At 39.8% G+C, this 23,441-nt stretch overlaps 1 protein-coding gene across 1 annotated transcript; it reads right to left on the bottom strand.

Moving 5' to 3' along the window:
- Positions 1-766: 766 nt before the first annotated feature.
- LOC104622255 (2-oxoglutarate dehydrogenase-like, mitochondrial) lies at positions 767-20,587 on the bottom strand (the record flags this gene model as incomplete). Its single annotated transcript, XM_010288990.1, has 8 exons — positions 767-1,024; positions 1,766-1,920; positions 2,559-2,722; positions 4,779-4,851; positions 5,471-5,596; positions 6,909-6,980; positions 10,175-10,353; positions 20,460-20,587. Coding segments are annotated over 8 exons (1,021 nt in total), but the record flags the coding sequence as incomplete, so codon positions are not given.
- Positions 20,588-23,441: the final 2,854 nt, after the last annotated feature.

The raw sequence follows: 23,441 nt of genomic DNA, 5'->3' as shown, positions 1-23,441 counted from the left end.
AAGAGTGTTCATCCAAAATGAGGATGTTCACAGGACCCCACAATTCCCACAGAGCATCAAAGCAGGCAGCCCAGGGAGTGGGAGCAATTGGTGCTGTCACCTCTTATTTCTGAAGTCACTGAAATGGTGAATTCTCCTGCTGATGACCCACGGCTCTGTCAGCTGTGGTCTTGTGTAGACTTCCTCCCTCCTCAACTAACCCCAAGAAGTCTTTTCTCAGTCCCTTTTTTCCCGCCTTCACCCTCCTCCACCTTATATCTAAGTGGTCCACACCGCTTTTGTTATCACCCATAGTTTAGCAACTTTGTAATATGACTCCCTATTTCCAGCCTCCTCCTCACATCACCAGGCTACCTTACCATCTCCTTCCAACAACCACAGCCAGTACGTTTCTCTACGGAAGTCATCTATCAGCTCTCTGCTTTTCAGTTTCATTACTCCTCTCTAATATATCTAAAAATAACATCAACCATTCTCCTTGTAACAACGCATCTTGTTTCCTTAGCAGCTCCCAAACATACCCTTCTTTTTCAGGGATGTGCGTAACTATGATGTTGTCCCTGCCTGCTCTGCTTACTTACAGTAATTAGACAGTGCCACAGACTGAGGTTGGAGCCTCACTGAGCTAGTAGACCCTGCATCCTTGGACAGCAGACTCTTGTTGTGCCAAAGATGTCCCAATCTAAATAGACAAGTGACAAAAAATGGTGGAAGGTAAGTTGGAATTATTTTTTTTTCCTTACAAACCCTGCAAGGTGCAGATTAATGAAGTCAGCTGCTGGATCGTTTTATCTGGTAAAGCAAAAATACATCATTTCCAGTGGCCTTCCCACTTTCATTTCCTCTTTCGGATGCAGTGATTTGGAGACTACCAGTCAGAGATGGGTCAGTACCCTGCAGTTAGAATGTCTTTCCCTCAAAGGCCTCCAGGTTGAAAGCTGTATCCAAGAACCTTCTGAGCGACACCAGATGTGTGTTCTTGTTGCCTGTGGCAGCTGCAGCAGCAGGCTCTCGGCCAACATACCTTTGTGACAAAAAGAATTGGGCAGACAAATGAGGTGAGAAGAGAGACTATTTTGACACCAACAAGCATGAGAACATGCTGCTAAATGCATTCAAGTCATCTTGGCAGATTTGGACATTTAATCATCAATCTTTCTTAAATAAAAATCTATCTAAATTGCACCTTCTGGTCAGCTTCCCCCTCTTTTTCCCCTCCCATCAATACTAAGCTGTGTCTTCTCCCCATCCCTCCCAGGGCTGCCAGCTACACTGTCTCATAATTAGATAACTTGCTTTTGGCAATGAAGACTCTCATTCCTCTGACAGCTGCACAGTCAGATCTGAGAGTCAATAACCTAAAGTAAATGCAAAGGCATCTGGACTGAGCTCTTACAACAACTGTTTCCTCCAGAAATCTAATAGTTGGAGTGAAATTCTTTAAAAAAATGACAGAATCTTAGACAACAAGAGTGAAAAATCCAGGAGAGCTAAGTGCTGTGCTAAGTGGCAATAAATATAGATCTAGTTGCTATTGCTTTTCTTTGCAAACTACAAGGAAGAGCAAGATATGCATGATGTATCTGAGAAATAGTAATCTAGACTTTCCCCTTCTTCACCCATGAACCCAAACTCAGAGGTTTTTATTTGTGAAGAACCTGACTTCCCCATGAATAACATCCTCAAATCAAAAACAATTTTAAAAGAAAAAAAAAAAACAAACAAAACACCCAATCAAATCTAAAACCAAACAAATCAGCTGTACCATATAGGTCGAGTGTGGTTCACAATAGTGCGGAAACGAGGCTTGACATAATCATAATATCCACTGTTTTTATGTTCCTCCTGACACCAAAGTAGATCAGCACCTGGATACTTCTCAAGTTCTTCTTTCAGCAGGTCAAAGGGGAATGGTGAGATCTGGAAAGAGAGGGTAATAACTGGCAAAGCTTTCTCTTACATGGTGTTAGCCCATGGTAGGAAAGCCTTTTACCTATTGGGTATTACAACCAACGATTGCAATTAACCATTTAGTACCCAATATAATTGCTATATGTTCTTTAAAGTGAGTCATAGTTCTTTAATTGATTTCATGCTGGCAGAAATGAATACACATATATTTTATAGTTGCACCAGTATGAACAGAAGTAGGTCATAGTCCAGACGTCAGACTTCACTCGAAAAACTATAGGAATGCAACTGTGACAATACAAGTCCTTAATTAGCAAATGACAATATAGCTGCAAAGTGTACTATTCGCAATATTTAAACCTAGCAGATTGGATATACAAATGTAAGGTGCCATCATATTGTAACCTTTACTTTGTTATGTTGTTCTGTAAAAGTCATCAAGCTTTCTGGATCTCATTGGCCAGTATACTATTGATGTGTTCCTTCTCCACAAGGCCATGAAGGATTACATAATGTCTTGTAAGATGCAAAGTGCTATAAAAATGCTATCACTATCCTTTCTGGTAAGTGATATCTATTAAAAGCATAGGAACCCCTTGCTGAAAGTCTCCCCAAGGATCCTGTCTTCTGAGGATCAGGCAGCTCACCTGTTCAAGTCTGGTTATAGCTACTTGTTTCTCCAGGTCTTGATTCTTTCTCTCTTTCACAAGATCATAGTACACTTTTCCTGTGCAGAAAATCACTCGCTTGACCTCATGTGGTGCATGAGCTGCCAGCCCATTCTCAGGAATTATGCGTTGGAAAGTGGTACCTAGTTAGAGCACAAATTAGAAAAGTGCTCCCAGTGGAGCTGACATTGTGATAAAGCACAAGAAACAGTCTTTTACTGAGCAAGCAGCAGGTTGCAATGGTGATGGGGTTCTGCTGCCTCTCTACTCCTACTTTTCAGACTGGTAATTCTACTGAAGTGACTTTCAGCAGTTTAGTTTCAAGAAGTTAAAAGATTCTCAATGATCCACTCTTTCACACTTCATAAACAGAAGCATATTAACAGTGGATTCTTTTTCAGCTTTGTGTTGTGCATTACACCTTTAATTTTAAATTGTTTGCATAGCTCACCTTTGCTTACAGTTTTTTTCAGGTGTTTTTTTCAGAGAATTACCCGCAATATTGCTTCTTCTTTCCAAGATAATCTCAACCATGTAACATTAATATAGGTTTAGAAAATTTTAGAACAATTTTATATAAAAGCATAGTACATATTCATATTGCAACTAAACCTGGCAAATGCAGAAATATTTACACAAGCACACACTTTACTGCCATATATTTATGTGACTTAAAGCTCTGTTTGAGAACTAAAACAGCATTAGCCAAAGGAAGAGTTAGCATAGTCCTGAGCCATATGTATTAGTGATAAGATACAATTTCAGATGCATATCCTCACTGCTAGATATCTTTTCCCCTGTGATGATATCTCCCAGGAGAACAATTTGCTTGAGATACATGAAACTGGAAGAGGGACTTGATGGTCTAAAAGATCCTTTTCTTTGCTCTCTTATATGATTGATTAGAACTCTTCCCACATTAACCAACTGCAAGGTAGCAGACAGTGGCATGACCTCCCAGTCTGAATCAGCACACCCACTTACCAGGAGAATAAGCTCCTGTTTGAACCATTTATCTTGGCGGGGAGGGGGGTAAGCAGCAGCACAAACATATGAAAGAGGAACTGATTTATGTTAGAATTATCCTGTCTCACTGAACAGCAGATTTCATCATTAAAAAAGACTGAATCTGCATTTCATTACGTCATCTGGAGTCAGTGTTCCTCTCCTTCTCAGCTTTCCATTAAAAATCAGAGCAAAGAGTTAGCTGAGAGTCAGCAATACTGCAGGAACATGAAAGTATGTCAGAATTCAATGTTAATTTGAGTTTGGCCAGTGCTGAGGGTTAGCCTGAAGTAGAGGGGACTCCCAAGACAAAGTGAGAAATCACAATCCCTACAGAATATCTAATCTGACTCATTCTACAAAGCTTTTCAAGAGTAGTCAAAAATAGCAAATGTCTTTGCTTAAGAAGCAAACTTACTCCCCTACAAAAAGGATACAATGCAATATTTAAGTATGTATATACACTGTAACTTGCTTTTAAAAAACTGAGCAGTTACTCTTTTCTGACACCCGCTAAAACTGGAGACAGACCACCACAGCTATGCACACTCTCTCACTCTGAACAATCTCTTTAATCACTCGCTCACTACATTTCACTGCATTTCCTCTTGCCACTCTAACATGTTCTAAGCAGTGCATGGCGAGACATTTTTGGTATTACCTCTGCAGTGGCTACATATCTCTTGGTGCTGATGGCATGCCAACAGCAGCTAGGGCGGTAGCCTGCAGCTCTGAACTCACTGATCTCACTTTAGATCACTGGTGTGACACGGCAGCTCCAGAGCTGAGTATTGCAAGAAGAAACGGGCCTCTCATTCTTCCAAATGGGCACAGTGTGATTACAACCTATCCCTCACATCTGGGGGGGCAGTACAAAGAGCAATTCAATTTTTATATGAAGAAAAAAAGAATGGAGGAACCTAAGAGCCTATTGAGGGGACCATGCCTGCAGAGAGGGGAATGCACTTTAAGGTTAATGGTTCGTTACAAGATAAGCCTGTTGAAGTTAAGAATCTGTATTTGAAAGCAGACTTTTCAGCAGAAGTCCATGCTAGATCTCACTACAACAGCTCCACAGAAATTACACCAATGGAAAAGGCAAACTCTCCAGAGCCAACAGATTCTCTTCTTCACAGTCTGACATGCGACTTGGTATACCTAATTATTTATCCACAATACTTTAAGGTGACCTACCAGACACCATTTCATCAAAACTGGATTTAGCTTCTGGATGCCTCAGAAGTGACTTGGGTGTCAAAATAATCAGCTGTAAGACAGAAATTTTTTCCAACACTTAGGAGCTGCTTTATCTACATTATTACATGCAGTATTTGTAGCACTGTTCATACAAAACCCACAAACTGAATATGCTATAAGTCAAATTAATGTGAATAGCAAATACAGTAAATTATTTTTTCCTGTTTTGAAAGCCTAGGAAGTTTCAATATTATTCAAAAGATTTGGGTAGTTCACTCCCTTTAAAGGTTCTCAAAAAACATTGCTTATGTTTCTCTTTGAAAACAAAATCAAATCACAGGCTATGAACCAGTAAAACATCCAACAGTTGTATCTTAGATTTTTGAAGTTCCAGCAAATAGACATGTATATTCTAGATATGCAACCTGTTAGCTACATAGTGTCTTGATAAGCTCATCTGAAGTTCTGCACAGCCACAAGGAAGTCAAGCTGAAAATCAAGTTTTAGAATTGTAGTAAGTCAGAGCTGAGTTTCATTCCATCAAATCAGCAACTTCAACCTGTGTTCAATTAAGGTTCTTCACGAACAATTCTTGTTCTTTTCAGCAGTATGTCATACACAAAAAAAGACCCCTCTTCATGTGAGCGTTAATATACCTATAATAATCAAGTCCATCACAGTAACTTTACCGGTTTTCTGAATGGCAGCAAGATCTGCCTTCTCAGGACATGAAAGTAATTGGCTGGAGTTGAACAATTCACCACAATCCAGTTGCATTCATACAGCTGGGAAACTTCAAACTGCTCACTGAACTCCTGAGAGAGACATTAAAGGCATTAGAAAAATGTCTAAAAGATCAGAAAAAAAGGCTTGAAAGCCGTCCTTCTATTTCTGGCTCTCAGCAACTCCCTCAAAAACCTTAATTAGCAGATCTCTGCTGAGATTATATTAGCAGCTAGGGAAGCAGCCCCACAAATCATGCTCTTCTGTTTCTACTCCTTCATAAAAATGTATGCAAGCAAAGGCAAAAGCTTCCATTAATTACAGCAAGCTGGGAAGTCCAGGAAGGAAGGGTGAGGAGGACTATGACTTCAGTAGATGGAAGACACAAAATAGAACCCCTTTGAAAGAATCTTAAAACTATAATTAATTTTTTGAGTGTATAGTTAACTCTCCCATTTTTTGGTAGGTGTCCTGTCCTCTTATACTATTTTAATACATAAATTTCCTAAGTTTTATATTTATGTATTTTACAAATATAGGTGTTTTTTAATCCATATCTACCTACATATATATTAGGTAAGCATATATATAGGTATAGGTACAATAATCTCATTATGGATTGGTACAGCATCTAACGTGATTTCCTGGTCCATGGTTTGAGTTCCTACCTTCTATGATGAAACGTATAACTTGCTTACATGCATCTGACAGTGTTTAAATGTAGTCAATCAAACAGGTCTTTATTCTGACAGTACGCTGACAAAAATCACTTTTAGATAAGGAGGGACATGGCTTTGGAACTATCATTGCCCCAAGGGTAATAAACTCAGGGCCAAAACTGAAACATCGATTTTATTTTGTTTGTGGGTTTTGTTTTTTTTTTTAATTGGTGGGCTTTTCAATTTCTTAGGAAATCTGCAGTGGAGAAGTGGATGCCCAGTATCCTGTACAGCTATGTACTTTATCTGTAGAAATGAATGACCAGTATATGAAGGCCTTCACTGAATCAAATTTAGAAGTTGCTTATTTTCATGCTCCCAGCAGTACAATTTAGCTCCACTGCAAAAAGCCAGGAGTAGTCTCACTTGGCCTCCTTTAGAAATTAGCTAGAGACACCTATTTGCAATACGCACAGCAATATGCACAAGCAGAATCATGGCCCTGAGTAACATCCATAAAAAGATCATGCTGCCAGAGATGAATTGTATATGACCTCAGCTTTGAAATGAAGCAGCACATACTGCATACTTCCATTACTTTTACTGGGATCAAGTTAATGTTACACCAACTCTTGAAGCTAAATCTTAACCCACTATACCTAGCTAAAAGGATGCTTCTTACAAAAAAAGATCTCCGAGACGTGAAAAACAAGAAAAGGACATGGTCTTTGACAAATCTACTTACTGGATAAGCATCAGAATCATCATTGCTCATCTGCAGAAACCTCTCAGGCCTGGCTGATGAATGCTCTGGACCCTGGTAAAGGTATCATTTAAAACAACATTAAAAAGCCAAATCAGCAGTTAGACATCAGCCTAGGTCACTCACTGCATAAGTACCTCCTGGCACCAGGCTGCATGCCTGCCACCCCAGCCAAAAGAATCAACAGCAGCAGCGACAGAGGAGAGGACACACCGCAGGACTGGAATTCTTTGTCTTCCATAAACTGTTTTCATAGGAGAAGGTTAGTTTTACATGGATTTCCAATGCTTTTACCAGCTGCAAGTGATTTCTAGCCTCAGTATCGCTGCACAATGAAAACCAGTGAAAGGGCAGTAGGTCCATGTGGGCGCAAGAATGACCTTGCTAATGCAGGGCAAAAAGAGCAGGAGGAGAAACGCCATGTGCCTCAGTGTGCTGCAGTGACTCACACTTTGGGCCAAACCACACTTGCATGCTGAACACGAGGAAACACAAAGTTTACTGCTGCTTATCTTTGCTGTATTAGCAAAACAACAAGCAGACTCAGGATCTCTCTCGTACCATTGTTCGCTGTTTGGTATAGGAAAAAATAGCCTAGATGAATGCTTCAGCTAAAATGGATCAAAACACATGTACACACTATCTGCCAAACTAACCTATGATTAATTTCTGTGTCCTCAGGAGGTACTTTACATTCTGTCGAAGTACTGAACACTCACATCCACTGTCTCACTAGCAGTACCCAAGGTAATTTCTTTCTGTGCACAAACATTGTTAGATCCATTTTACACTAGCAAAACGTGCATGCTGGTCACAGACAATATCAGGAATAAGGAATGTAACAGCATCTATTACCTTCTCTCTCATGCTCCTGTTTATAAAGGATGAAAGAAAGCTGTGTATGAGAATGCAGTGTGCTTTTTTTACTTATTGCTAATGCTGGCAGCCTTTGCTTGATCAAGTGACAATTACCGTTAGGAAGGACTTTCATTTTGGAGACAGTTGTGAGGTATTTTAACACAAAGACATAAACTATTACACATCTCAAATCTCTCCATGGCTCCTACACTAACGATGTTCATAAAGGGCTTTTTTCTTTATATGGCCATCTCTCATCATAACTTCCTCTGTTGAAACCTTAATGTATGATCTTCAAAATCACTCATTATTTTGACAGCTAGTAGTTCAACACATCATCCTCCCTGCTTCCAAGCACAGGATTCACTATTCCATGGACTACAGGAATCCAAAGGAAAAAACACTCCAGTGGGAACAAAGGAGTAACACAAAGCCAGGAACTGTGCCTTGCATACTCTTTGGAAGTCTGTCTACACTTTTGAGGTGCCAAATAATCTGGTCATAAACAGGTAAGGGCTTCAGGACAAGAAGCAAAGCTGTGCAAAACCATGGTGCGCTGTAACGGTCCAATACTGCAGTACCTCTGGCATATACATCTATTTGCTGTAAATTAAATCCTACACTAAGTACAACCGGTACATGTACAAACGTAGTGCTTCACAAGCACACTGAATTCAGTACGCTGGAAACAGAGATGTTACTAGCCAGCAATTACAGGAGAGACACGCAAGGCTTCCCTAACATACACACATACACTGCCCCAGCAACAATCTCAATCCAGAGCCTCAATGTTCACATCCATCATTGATTTCTCTGCTGACACTGCCAGTCAGATCGCCAGCAACCGCTGTGTGGGATGGGGCAGGGTTTATTTCTACCATGACCACCTATCCAGTGAGACCTATACTGAACCCATTAGCTACTTTCAGATGAGTCCCCAAGGAGCCATTAGGCAGCAGAGTCTTTCAATCACAGCCAACTTGCCTGTGAATTCATGACCTAGAGGTGAAGGGATCCATATCCCATTACGAATCCTTCCCCAAATCATTTTGTCCCCAACACTGTAGTTATAGAGAGAATAACACTCTGGTAATGGAAAGCTCCTCTGGGAAGGTAACAGATTTCAACAGCCTGGTGGGATTCTTAAATATTCTGAGAACACCTGACACTAGTAGCAAAATAAGAACGTTTCAGAAGATCTGGGCAAATCTTAACTGCCAAGTGGCTAAGAGAAAAGAAAGATTAACTGTATTGTTAGTAGCAGAGAAACCAGCTCCCTTCAGCTGAGTGCTTCCCTGCAGAGGACCACATCTCCTGCTGAGGGCACATTTGGGCTGTCTCTCAGGATTCATTTAAAAAAAAAAAATTATCAAAACTCTTGTGAACAGCATCAGACCCTTTATTTTTTACAGACAAATGGGTATGGAATGTCATTCATAAGATATGAATGCACCCCAGTATATCAGGACAGGATTATAATTGAATGGAAATAAACTAAATTGTTTGTGAGAATGGAAATGAGGCAGTTTGCAGTGAAAGGGTCTAGAGCATTTACACAGATGGAGATTGCCACTGTGGCACTTACTATGCTTTTCTTAATAGAAAACTAGAAACATACATGCATCAATTCATGAATGTTAAGGCATTTGAAAAGGAGAAAATGAACCTAGCCTGACATTATGTTCATGTAACCTTTAAAAATAATTTAAAAGATTTGAAGAACAATTCTACTGCTGGTAAGAACTTCATATAATATTATATAGAGAGCTTGCCCATCCTCTTTCCCTCCACAACACTGTCTAGTTCCTCCTACTAGACACCAAAGAAAAGAGAGTCAACAGCTAGCGGAAACATTTTCCTTTTCAGAAAGAGGGAAATTTCTTATTGTATCAAAGTTACCCAATGTCAATGTTTTTTAAAGAAGTTTTGAAGTTGTTTCATGTCATTTCATTGAAAGTGAATTTAGTGCAGAGTTTACATGGACATACCTAGTGCAAAATAAAACCCAGCAAGGACTGTTAGACACTAATGATTTCTTTCTTACTGTACGTTAAGAATCTGTCTTTTTTAGAAGGCAGTATCTTAGGGGAAGATACAAAAAAAGAGAGGGAAAAAAAAGAAAAAAATGGGGAAATGTGGTACACACCACTAAGAAGGATACAAAGCTAAGGAGTTAAAAAAAAATTCTCAGTTTTCTTTGGTTCTCACCAATCAATCTATCCACATTCTTTTCTGTAGCAGTGAAGCAGTCCAACATGCTAAACAGGGCCTTCCTCCCCCTGGCTTCATTTCACCATTGGATCCTCATGACACCTTTCGCTTTTACAGCCACAGAGGAAGGCGTGGTAGCCAGCATTTCCCTCCCGCCCACGCCAGCCAGCAGCCCTCACCATTCCTTCCATTCCGTGTGGCAAGAGCAGGACGATCCCGTTGTGACGAACCCACTTGGCCTGGCCAGAGCTGATGAACTGGTCTATTATACACTGTGCCGTGTTGTGGAAGTCACCAAACTGGGCCTCCCAGCACACCAAGGCATTGGGACTCGCCATAGCAAAGCCAAGTTCAAATCCTGAGAACCAAACAAGTAGGAGAATTAGAAAGGAAACAGACTTGCTGAGAATTCTGTTCATTTCTCATTAGAAAAAAATACTAAATAAAAAAACCCCACAAGATAAGAGCGTGAAGTGGATTTTTGTAGCCCTGTTATAAATCATGCAATTTTTAGTAGTACCATTTCCATCAGAAAAGTTAGCAAATAACGTTTCTAATACTGACTCCAACCCTTCAAACTTTTCCTCAAACCTTTAAATATCATATGAATTTTACAATGAACAACCAAAACCCCTCACTCAGCTCGTTTTCCTGAGAACTCACTGAAGTAGGTACCATCTTTTCCTGTAAAAATCCACTTACAGCCCAGCACTAGTTCAAGAAGCTACTTGTTAATTTTATTACTTGCACAGCCCTGCACAACGCTGTCTTTATTTTTTCCCTCCCATATGCAGGCACTGAACAAAATTATTGGTGACATCAATCCTTAGTCTATAGGCAGGATCATAGTCATCAGATCTTCAAAAAAGCTTGAACATAATAGGTGCATGGGAGACACATCTGGGACTTGAGTGAACAATCCTTTCTTTGGCAGGGTTAAGCACCCTTTAGGTCTCTGCCTCAGTGGCAGAGAGGAGACCAGAAGTGCTCTTCATGGAGAGAACATCACTACTCCAGCTAATGAAAACAGAAAGATGTAACCTTCTCCCTCTCCACTCTGTGTCAAAGATCTCAACTCATTTTCAGGTGGTTTACAGTAGCAGGCAAGTGCAGCAATTTCCCTGAACTTGTGCTCTTTGAACTGTAAATTCATCAACTCCATACAGAGCAGAAGGGCCACACATTCCCACTTAGCCACATCAGGTTAATGCAGCAGGACAAACGTACAGCAGCAGCCCGCCCACGAGCGGCTCAGGTGTTCTGCACAGAGCTAGGCAGACAGCTGCATGTCTGCTCTTAAAACTTGTCAAGGCCCAAACACAGCTGAAGGCTCTCAACAGGCTCCATGAATATCTCTTAAAGGCAGAAACGAATTACAGCTCTCACTGGGAGATCTGCAGTATGATAAAGCCCCAGCTCTACAACAGGACCTGGAAAGATGATTGGCAAAGAGAGAAAAGGAACCTAAACTGCTACTGCAATGTGAGCCAAGTAATCGATTCCTAGTAGCTCTCCAAAGGGAAAAGAAAACTACAAGGCTGTTTGGTATGTGCTACGTGGCCTCTGCTGTATAGCTTTAAAAAAAAAAAGCAGAATTTTGTGTCAAGTCAGAACATGAAAACCTAGCTATGTGCAATGTACCTGTCTCAGTTTAATGTCCACGCTTAAATTTAAGGTATTTTTCTATACCACATTTCATAGAGAACACTTAAATGTATCTAATAATATAATTACATATATTTAATCTCTGCTCATATTTTCGTTTGACACTTCAATATAGCTGAGCCTGGAGTGCTGAGCTAATACCTGTACTCATATTCTACACCTATAGTTTGGAATGATTAAAAGAAAAAAGTTAAAGCTCTCCATAAAAAACAGTGCTGCATAGCACTACTCTGGATGTAGAGGTTCTGCCTGATGGAAAGCTGATTCAATACAAATAGAGAACAAGTATTTGATGGATAAATATGTTTTGTGTTGAAGTTTAAGTTCTGCACAGAATTTAAAGGTCTGTTTTCAAATACAGAACTGCAACATGGGAAGACTTTCACTGAAGGTTACCCCAGCAGAGCAACTAGCTTCGCTGTTGTAAAATTTTACTTAAGCTATGATAATGAATTGTATCTCTTTCCCGAGTAATTTCAAGACTGTAAAAAACCTCAGAGTGCATTAATAGACTGATATGGATTTCTTATCTCTTTCCAGCTTAAGTTCTGCACATATAACCTAAGTTGCAGAGAGTTCCATCCCGCTACCATTGATCTATACTGAACTCAGATTCATGTTTTTGCTACGTACAAGTCACTGTAATATCCATTTTTGCCTGGTTTCCTTACAGTGACACGCTAGCCACCCAAATGCTGTTCTACAATAGGGGCTTGATAGCAAAACCAGCTTAGGCAAAACTGAACACAGTTTCTAGTAATAAAATATGTGTACCGCTTAATTTGTCTCACTGGCCCCCAGTGTCCCTCCACCTCCAAACAGTCACAAGAGTAGTGTACATTTAATTAAGGCAGAAATGGGCCTAAGACTGGCATTTGGGATGCAGAGGGAAATCCCTTCATATCTGAGAGGACGGTACACCTATCTAGATACTATGCATTAATTTGGGTTTCTCCTCCCTTTTTAACTTGCAGACATCCTCAGGAGCACAGGACAAAAACATCAGTCTGTAAAACCTCATGTTGTGGATAATATTTCCTAGACCAAAAGATGACTATGAACCCAAACACCATAGTAAGTCAGGAACCTAATATGCCTCCTAAATATTGTATATCAGTAAGATCAAATACTGCTTTGTGACCACCACTATTTGGTGAACTACAGTAAACTGTTGTGAAGCCATAATAAAACCCAAAGTCATTGGAACTATAGTTTCTGACTCTGATCAAACCCACTCCACAACTCTCCTAATCAGAAAAGTTTCGGGAACATCAAAAAACTCAGGCTTCCTGGAAGAGACGAGCTAGGCATCTTGACATTCTCCACACAGAATGCTACCGCTACAGGGTCACCAGCAAGTGATAGCTGGCATCTCTCATATACTTATCAGTTGTGATTTATACCCTGGTGACTGGAGGCTGCAGTACCTCTAGGAGAGCCTCTCTTTGTGGAATTCAGTGGATAAGAGAATTACTTCAAAGAGAACTAGAATACCAAAAAAATATATAAGCAATAATAGAAAAAATACCTAAAATACCTTGAAGATAGTCTGGCATTTCAGGCATTAAAAAAAATTAGGAGACAGAAAAGAACAACATGTGGCACATGCAGCATATGAGTTACTTTAATGTTATCAGTGCAAGGTAATTGACTTAGCTATGGAGGAAGATTTCAGGATCAAGTCAAACCTATTCAAATCATCTTTGTCCTTTTCTGGTTTTGTTTGGCTTTTACTTTATGTTCACTATCAGACAGACTCAAAGCTCTAAGCTAGGATCGAGATCTTCATGTGCTGGATGCCACAAACATACACAAGTAGTTCCTTCCCTGAAAGTTTTACTGTCAAACTGGAAAAAATATTACAAAGAAAAGAAAAAGGGAAAAGCGGGGGGGAGGGGGAGGAGGGTAATGTGAAGGACAAACATTTCCACCTTATAAAATTCAGAACTAATGTACCTGCAGTTACAGAAAGTTTAAACTAACTTGTTCAGTTCCACAAGGAAAACCCTCAGCAAAACTAGTGAGATTAGTCATGTATCAAAGTCGTCCCTCTGTAACACAAACTACAAGAACATCTTTCCAATACCTGACATGAAGTTTTGACATAGGTCATCGATGCATGAAACTGAAATTGCTTTATCTTAACACAATGACTACAGCTAAATTTGAACTACATAATTTCTTTCTCCTGCTCCAGGAACAGGCTCTTATGTCAATGTCAGTACACAAACTTTCCTGGAAAGTCAGTAGAGGGACAGCTGCAGGACAAATTAACTGCATGAGAGAAAAAGCAACAAGAGTTTCAAGTGAAATTGTTTATTCACATAGAAAACAGTTTTACATATTGTTTTTATAGTGTGTCTTCATAGTCTACTCCTTGGTAACTCCAACCCAGTTTTTTGTTTACTATCTCCATGGCAAGAAATCTTTGAGTCACTTGGCTTCTGGACTGCTGAACTGTGAACAGTCCATCCATGACTCCAGCAGATGCTCATGTTCACACCAAAAGGCAACTAGTAAGTTAAAGGCCAAAAGGTGACTGAGAAGTCAGACAGACAGCCTTTCATCTGCGAGTCACCATGAGAGTGCATTACCAAGGAGGATGGCTTTTGCTGACCATTCCTTTGGCCTGACTGCCTGAATGGCCTTTCTTTCAGAACATATTTTAAATCTCTTTTCTCCTTATTTGTGTGATTCTATTGTTTTTAACACAATGCAAACAGTGGAAAAATTTACACAACTCATTCAACGTGTGTTCCCAAAGGCATCTGAAAAATAGATTTCCCTAGATAGGCTTGAATCCCATTCTAATTTTACACAAGCATTAAGAGACCATTTCTACTGATTGGGTGACATGGTTGAGAAAATATGCAATATGTTCAAGCCTTACTTGTGCATATGCTGCTCTCTGTAAAGATGGGGTAATCTAGCTTTTAGAGAAGAGCGAACTGAGGTCTTGGCTGCTTGGAGTTACCAATAATCACACAGTGCTTTTAAAAGAATACGGAGCTCTATGCATATTTAAAACTTGGTCAGAGCACTCACATAATTCTGTCTCATATACCAAACTCACCCCTAAAATATTTTGAAAATAATTCCACCAAGACTACTATTTCATGGAACATGTGGTATACCCATCTTTGGGACACCAGAACTCATTTTCCACCAGGCAAATGACAATGGGAGTTCCTAACATTAAAGCTATTCCACCAGTGATTATAGCAATTGCAAGGGAGTCTGTCAAGAATTACAACTCCTACCTGCATGTGGAGAAAATTGTTTAAAGAGCAAGATCTGAACTGCTAAACTAAAAAAAGAAAAAATTATTGGTGGAAAGACATCTAGACAGTTGCAATGTGAACAAGCCAGGAGAGGGTGAGGTGCTTCTCCTGAAAGGGATTTGTTGAGGCACCAGATGAGTTAAGGTCAGGGAAGGTGACCTGATCTAGAAAGATGCCAGTTCTTAGATGGGACATGAACTGCAGGGGAGCAGGTTCCTACCCAGACCCCTCAGGGGGGTTCAACCTCAGACCAAAGTAATGGGTTAAAAAAACTTCAGCAGAGACCTTGCAAATTTTTGTTGGTTGCATCTGCAGAGACAAGAACTGAACATTCCTTCAGAATGCTGTACAAACTTTGTTACTTTAAAGGATTAACCCTTACACAGCTAGAAACACAGAGAACAGGTTTAAGCTGTGAGGAAATCCAGTGCCAGGACAACCAGGCTGCAAGACATAGCTTTCAAAGAAAAACAGGGGAAGAACCTGCATACCCAAAGGGTGGTGGAGAGCCATCAGCCAGCTCCTGAACACCAGGCAGCTGCCTAGGGCTCAGAGCACACCAGGGCATGGGGACCAGGACCCAGCAGAGTGGTTTGGTAAACTTCCAAACTGAGGGGAGAGAGGAAAGAAGAGTACGCAGCACTTGACTAAGGTTGCAAAGCTAATGTTTTAATTGCTGAAGTTCACTAAGGTCCCTAGATGACAGGCATAGCAGAAATGCTTATTTGTGAGTCCAGTTCCTGCTGTGCTCCCTTACTGTTCTTTTGTCACTGGCAGAGAAAGAGGTGCTGTCAAGCGAAGTGGCAGCTTACACAGCATATTGTGCTGTGTTTTTCCCCACAGCACTTTTCCATGATTGTCATAAGAACTGTAGTTTTTCAATTAACGTAACTAAGGCTATAGCTTAATTCAACATGATTTCAAAGTGACTTAAGGCACGAATGTTAACTAATGGTTATAGAGGGCTTATCGGTTCAGGGATTTAATGTCAGAATGAGGAAAGTTACAAAGACAGATCTGTGCTATGTTTAACAAAATCTAAGCACAGGGACTAACAGAGGGACATGCATCCTTTCCCAAACCCAAACACAGCCTAGGAGAAAGTGAAGTTAATACCCATCTGTTGGCTCACTCTATTAAACAGAAAGACTGATGCCTTCTTAGACCTCCATGCAGATGCCATTGAGAACCTGGTTCTTGGTTACTACAGTCCGTCCTATTTCCTAACATGACTTCTGACAGGTAATTGTATTTGCTACTCCTAACCTCAAAAATAAGTTGTTCTGAATGAGTAGTAATAGTAGAAAAAAAAGGTGTTATTTCACCCTAGGGGTGTATTGCAAAAAAAAAAAGTTTACATCAATACCTGTCCTCTTCCCTTCATCTTTTGCTTTCCATATCAACTTCTCATGGTTCAGGAATTTGCTGAACTATGCACTAGTGTCAAGTCTATCTTGCCTGGATGTTCCCTGGAAGTTCCCAGTATGGGATGCTACAGCCCAAAACCTCTCAAAGCCAGTACTGAACCTGACAGAGCAAATCACACCTCCCAGATTGAGAATGAATGACCCACAAGTCATTCTGAGGGCAGTAAAGAAAGACAGGAGATCCTTTCAAGTATTTAAAAAATGCTGAAGAGGTAGCATGGAGTGCCTGTAAGTTACTTTTGCATTTCTCCTCTTATCTCGATCAGCAAAGAGAGAGAGGCACAACTAAATTGTTATAACCTGGATATAGCTAAAAATAGTAGACATAAGATGTCAAATAAAATTATCAGAGTTTGTTAAATACTCCGACTTAGTGCCTCAGTACACACACTCCACAGCTTCCTGTATACAAAATATAAGCAATTATTTGAACTACAAGTTAACAAGACTAGCTTTGGGTTTTTTTCTAAGTGAAATCAATCTTGTCAGAGTATCATTTTAATGGAGCAGTTAAACCCCAGGTGTTCCTAACCAGCTCAACAATAACTTGGTGCAAAGCTCCTAGCTCTGAACAGAGGCCAGCTCTTGGCTTATGTACCTGCCAAGGAAATGATCTGTAGTTTTATCATGCTAGGCTGTTTAATCCATTTTTACTTAGCTCTAATTCATGGAAACTAAGGGAATTCCCAAAATACTTCTGAGAAGCACATGTTAACACAGTCATAAATTAAATTCTTAACACCTTTTTTTTCCCTTTATATCCTCTCACAACCCTCCCATCCCCAACCAAATACTTCAGGGCACTAATCCTCAGCTGTTCCTTCTAACAGGATTACACAGTAGGGTTTTGCTACTCCCAAAGAATCAACTCCTTGAACTGCAAACGTTCACTTATATTTCCACATACTAAAAAGGAGACCCAGTGATGTTACCAGCCAAATGGACAACAATTCTAATAGCTCCTCTTTGACTGAGATGCTCAATTAGAAGGGACATGTTCACACACTGCTGCTCTGCTGCTTATCCCAACACTGTCCCTCTATGGATACAAAACACAAGAGTAAACATGTTGGAGAAGGTTGAGAAGTAAAACCTAGCAAGAGAGAGGAAACTTAATTATAAAATCACTTCAACACAGAAACATGGCATTTTTAGTTTAAAAAAAAAAATCATCACTCATCAACTATTTCTATCAATTTCATCTCCTTTACTGTTAGAAAACATCTCAGACATGAGGGATTTAAAGTTCTTAGCAATTAAAAGTATCAGTATTGTTAGATTTGAAGAACCTGTCATACATATGCTGAAGCAGAATTGCACAGAAATGGTATTCTTGTTTTCAGTGTATGAACAAACTCATATTTTGCCCTATCGCTTGTGTTCAATTAAAGTTATTAAATCATCTTTCATAGTTCTGCTGCTGGAAGGGGAAAGAGCAATAGTGAGCAGGATGAGATCAAGAAAGAGAAAGAAAGAGGGTCCACTTGTTTAATTTTTTAAAAAACAGAATTGTGGCAATAAAAATTGCCCTTCACACCATATCAACACTAGGCTTCCTAGACCTACTGAGGTGTAATTTTTGGAACAAAATCAGACTTCAACCATATCCAGACATCTGTCACTTTCATATTTGGATACATCATTTGAATGTAAAAAACCAACAGAACCAGAAACCTATGAATCACCATAAAATTTGCAGCAACACTGTAAACAGGCTTAAGTTAAGAAACCCCAGACCAAACTGTGAGAAACAATAGGAAATTGGAAACAAACAAACAAAAAATCATTCTCTGAAATTAAATTCTTACTTTTTATCTATGGCAATTATTTTTCTTATGTTTATATACATCCTCTTTTGTACTACCCTATTCAGAGTTTACATGTTATTATATTATCTTATAGAGATATAAACTTCTGTTCACATGAATTCTGAGACAGAGCTAACAAGAATACCTGAAGAAAACCTCAGCTTTTCAGCTCGTACTCCAACTACACAGTTTTATACCATTTTCATTTTAGTATTATTAGCAATAGGTAATACGTAGCATGTATTGTGCTGGTTTTGGCTGGGATAGAGTTAAATTTCTTCCTAGTAGCTAGTATGGGGCTGTATTTTGGATTTGTGCTGGAAACAGTGTTGATAACACTGGGATGTTTTAGTTACCGCTAAGCAGCGCCTACATAGAGTCAAGGGCCTTTTCTGCTCGCACCCCACCCCACCAGTGAGGGGGCTGGGGGTGCACAAGAGGCTGGGAGGGGACACAGCCAGGAGAGCTGACCCCAACTGACCACAGGGATATTCCGTACCATATGGCATCATGCTCAGCATATAAAGCTGCGGGAAGAAGAAGGAACGGGGGACGTTTGGAGTGATGACGTTTGTCTTTCCGTTACGTGTGGAGCCCCACTTTCCTGGAGATGGCTGAACACCTGCCTGCCCATGGGAAGAGGTGAATGAATTCCTTGTTTTGCGTTGCTTTTGTGCACGGCTTTTGCTTTACCTATTAAACTGTCCTTATCTCAACCCACAAGTTTTCTCACTTTTACCCTTCCGATTGTCTCCCCCATCCCACTGTGGGAGAGTGAACGAGTGGCTGAGTGGTGCTTAGTTGCCGTCTGGGGTTAAACCACAACATATGTAAAAATGACTACATGATCAAATATTTCTGGAACTTTGAAGCAAGCAGCTATCAATTACCATCTTTCTCTACTACAATGTTTCATCTTTTCCCTTCACACTAGCTCTGAAATGGATATGAAAAAGTATTTCATTATTTATCCATAGAATCAATAACACTTTTGATAAATTATTAGATGTAGTTGTTTTGTGCTCCACATTCCTCTTGCCACCCTCATCATGTCAGACTGAGGTTATCCATTCTCTGCCACTGAAGGTAAAATGTCTGTCCAGTACCAAAAATATAATTCACTATGATTAATACTATCACTAACAAGAACTTGTTTTCTTGAAATAACACCATTCAGAATAGCAGTTCAGGTAAGGCTAGGATGGATTTTTATATCTGTACTGCAAAGTGTCCCTGATTTTGTTGGCAGTTCCTCCCCTTTTGAGAAAGCATTAAGTGCATGCTCCAGCATTGCAAAGATCAACCACAACAGATGGATACTTTCAACTGAATCCCATAATTGTAAAATGTGGGGATGCTTCTTTAACAGATACCAGAAAGTGAGAGGGAGAGCTTTGATACCTGTTTCATATGTAACTGTTTTATAGCTTTTTTCCACATTCTTTTTCCCGCTTAGCTCTGCTTCTCATATAGCTACGTTATTCTCTGAAATTAATCTTTACTATGTAATTTCCTGTTGAATACTACTGAGACCAATGCTAGCATATTCTGTGACTTTTCCATCAAAAGCTGCTTAAGTTTCACAGTTTATAGTTTTGAAGTACAAGCATGTTCTAAGCAGCCTAAACAAATAGGTGTACCATTTGAAGAGTGCAGAAAGTTTTGCACTACAAGTGCATTGAAACCTGCAATTTCATATCCTTGATACTGTGGGCATCACATTAAAAAAGTAAAGAAAACAAAAAAAGAAACAAAACCACAAACACCCAGTTGAAGTTTTCCCCTCTAATTTTTAATTTATGGTAAAATGTTAAAATATACAATGTTTGTCTTAAGGTTTATACTACATTGAGTTTCTAAAAACCCTTCAAGACAAGACAACAAGGGACAAATCTTAAAATGAACACGGTAAATTTACTGAATCTCTCGGTAGAACTACTGGGGGCGGGGGGGGAGGAATAAGTTTAGGCATTTTGATTGGCTTTTAGGCCCCTGTTCTACAATTCCTGGCTCACACTTGATACAAAACTGCTACGACTACGATATAACAAATACAGAGTTTTTTTCCTTCTAAATGCCACTAGCAGAAGGAGACTTTTGTTTGTTTTGAGGCTTGGCAAACTCAAGTAACAAAAGTAAAACTTTGTAGCCAGGAGGCTTAATCCCATTAAAGCAAAATCTGAAAAAAAAATTCCTCTTAATTAGCAGTCATCAGTTCCTACATCGTGTTTGAGACCTATTAAAACATAAGCAGATCTGTCAGATAGTTACCCTGAGACATACCTAGGACACCATATTCGGAAAGGGAGCTGTTGCACACAGTATAGGGGGCCTGCTGCTCCCAGAGGTGATTCATGGGAACACACGTTCTCTTGTCAACTTCTTGATCATGAAGCACATGATGACGATGGCTGCAAATAGATGTTGAAAGAAATTTATTAGCTAAGAATTACTTTGGCTTTAACAGAGCTATTTTCAAAGATCAAAGCTATGTTCTAGAAGGCATGCAAGCAACACAGTTATCTTTGCTTTACACAATACCCTGGTTTGGTTGAAACCTAGTGGTACCATCACATGTCTAAAAGCAATTGCTGCACTATAAGGACTTTCACTGACTACCCAGGTGTTTTCTCAAGCACTCATGGAAACTGAAAATACCTCATCACTAGCAGAACTGGGGAGGGAGAGAGGAAGGGGTGGGGAGGTTGTTGCTATAAAATAGACTAAAAAAAAAAAAAGCACAGAAGAAAAAAATTGTTATTAAAAACATTTCACTGCCTCCCTGGCAAATTCTGTTCATCTTTTCTTTCAAACAACTGTTGTTTGTCTTTTATGCAAAAATTAATCTAATCTAATCTCAGCACCAAGACTTGAAGCAGTTGTATCCTCTTTCCTGCTACTTCTACTCGCATGCAGCATTTACAGTTCTCTAGAACACCATTAATCAGCGTTAGAATGGGGCACTGAGGAACACTACCAAAACAGAGATGACTGAAGTAATTACTGTAATCCATTAACTCTCTGAGCAGACTGAGTGAATCACACCAATATGTCCAGCTTTACAACTGCTAACATAAGGACAGTTATTATACTGGTAACAACTACTGTGTGTTGTATAGCTGCCAACATTGAACTGAAGACTGAATCTTTTTGTACTTCTCTTTGTTATAATGAATGCTAGCAAAAGAGCTCTGAAATGTATGTAGGAATCAACAATAATAAGACCAGGAGAAGACAATCTCTGAAGAACAGCACAGGGAGGGAGGCAGATGGGGGAAAATACACACACCAGACAACTGCTAGGCAGAAATAATTTTTGCCACTGTCATTTTATCTTTGTCATTCAGCCAAAGATAGAAGGCCTGGCTAGGTGATAAGCTTTTTGAGCATGAAGTTTTGTGTTTCCCCCATAAAAGGTGATTACAACAGGCATAGACGGACAGCCAGAAACAGAGACATGCAAGTCGCATTTTGCTGTTGCGCGATTGTCAGGTTTACTGACATCAAACCAGTACAGAATCAAGCCTCTCCCCCCCTTTCCTTCCCTTCTCTAGAGTGTGTCTCCAAGATGAGAAGGGGCCCAGTCCTCCTATCTGCAGCTTTATCTACCTTCTCTCTATTGATATTTTGATATATTGAGTTCTGAAATAGGAGGAAAGCAAGTTGTCACACTGAATACCAACAGAAAGTACTATTTTCTAGACAGCACTTCAGAAACTCCAAAATAATGAAAGCACTCCCATCATGTTGTTTTCACTATGGCAATGCAGTATCTTCCGTTCTCCCAAATTCTAGCTGATACTCCCTTCTCAGTTAGTCACAAAGGTTTGAGACATTATGTACTTCAAGGATTTTTGAGGGTGAAGAAGGGTCTGCTCAGTACAGAGAGAAGATAAAATGACACACACTTTCTACGTGTTTGCAATATGTTTCTTCCAATAAAAATGCACCAGTATTTGCAAATGTCTTCAGTCGTTAGGGAAATTTCTTACCTATATTATAAATGACAAAGAAACCAAAGCACAGCTAAAAAAGAGCAGCTTTATTGAGAACTGTGGTATCTCTTAGATGTGCTTGTACCACAAGTTAACTTTTCTACCTATTCCTCTAATGAAATGAGCCTGAATACAGTATAACAAGGCTAAGTCTTACACATTTCTACAGCGTTGTCTTCTGTTTAACAGAGTACTTGAATATTCCCTGACTTCCTCGGGTCCAAGGCATTTTTTTAATCTCACCCTTTTCTGTTCAGCTGCCCTATCACATTCATAGCAAAAATGCATAATCACACCATAGGCTAGTATTTTGTAGATCCCACTACCCATCAGGCAATCTCAAAACCTAACGGAAAGTAAAGCAGAACCAGGTTAATATAAATCAAACATCTGCAGTACCAGCTTCAGTCTTGAACTTCCCAAGAATTTACTTGAGTATGTTCTTACTCCTTTTCTAAAAGGCTGAATAATAAAATCCAGATGGCACAGGAATCCTTAGCTAGTCTTCGCCAGTCTGAATAGCTTTTTATTTGAACACTTTTTTTCCTTTCCCCCCCCCCCTATATTGCTGTGAGCACAACAATTATTTTTATCTTAAACAAACATGAAGAAAATCTGGATGGTAGTTCTGGAAAACCCTCTTCCACCAGTGAGAGAACTGGAAATACAGAGAATCAGTATTCTTAAGACAAGTCTACAGGTGTGTGCTAGACATGACTAAGCACCCACCTGAAATAGGTGGGTAGGTTTCTAAACAATGAACCTGTGTGTTCCTCTCCCAGGAGATGCTCACCACTTTATAAGACTACAGTACTGAAATCAAGGAGGATGAGAAATCGGGGGTAGGGGGAGAAGGAGGGAATCTCCCCATTTTCAGTTTTGTTTTCAGGTCTTGTCTGAAGGATTTTGTTAAACTGACATTAGAATGGGAGCAAAGAAAGCCCAGAAGACTGGATACCAACTGAAGCTCAGCACAGAAACAGAGCACTGTAGCAGAGAAGACAGGCACCAAGATTTATATCTCTTTTCTGCAAGCATTCACAATGAAGCACAGTGCAGCTGCTAGTTCATTCACCCCCAGCAACGGGGTTCGCATCAAAGGCTTCAATTAAATACATCATTAACATTTCACTCCACAGAGAATCAGGTAAGGCAGCAGAACTAGATACGTTTTTACTAAGTGATAAGATTCTGTGTTCATTCATGCTCCACAGTCATTAAAAGCGTTGGTACAAAGGATCTTCACACAGAATCACTAAGGTTGGAAAGG

Source organism: Phaethon lepturus, unplaced genomic scaffold, assembly GCF_000687285.1.
Source record: "Phaethon lepturus isolate BGI_N335 unplaced genomic scaffold, ASM68728v1 scaffold10116, whole genome shotgun sequence".
Lineage (NCBI taxonomy): Eukaryota > Metazoa > Chordata > Aves > Phaethontiformes > Phaethontidae > Phaethon > Phaethon lepturus.
The sequence above is the reverse complement of the archived record's forward strand: the minus strand, read 5'-3'. Positions and strand labels throughout refer to the sequence as shown.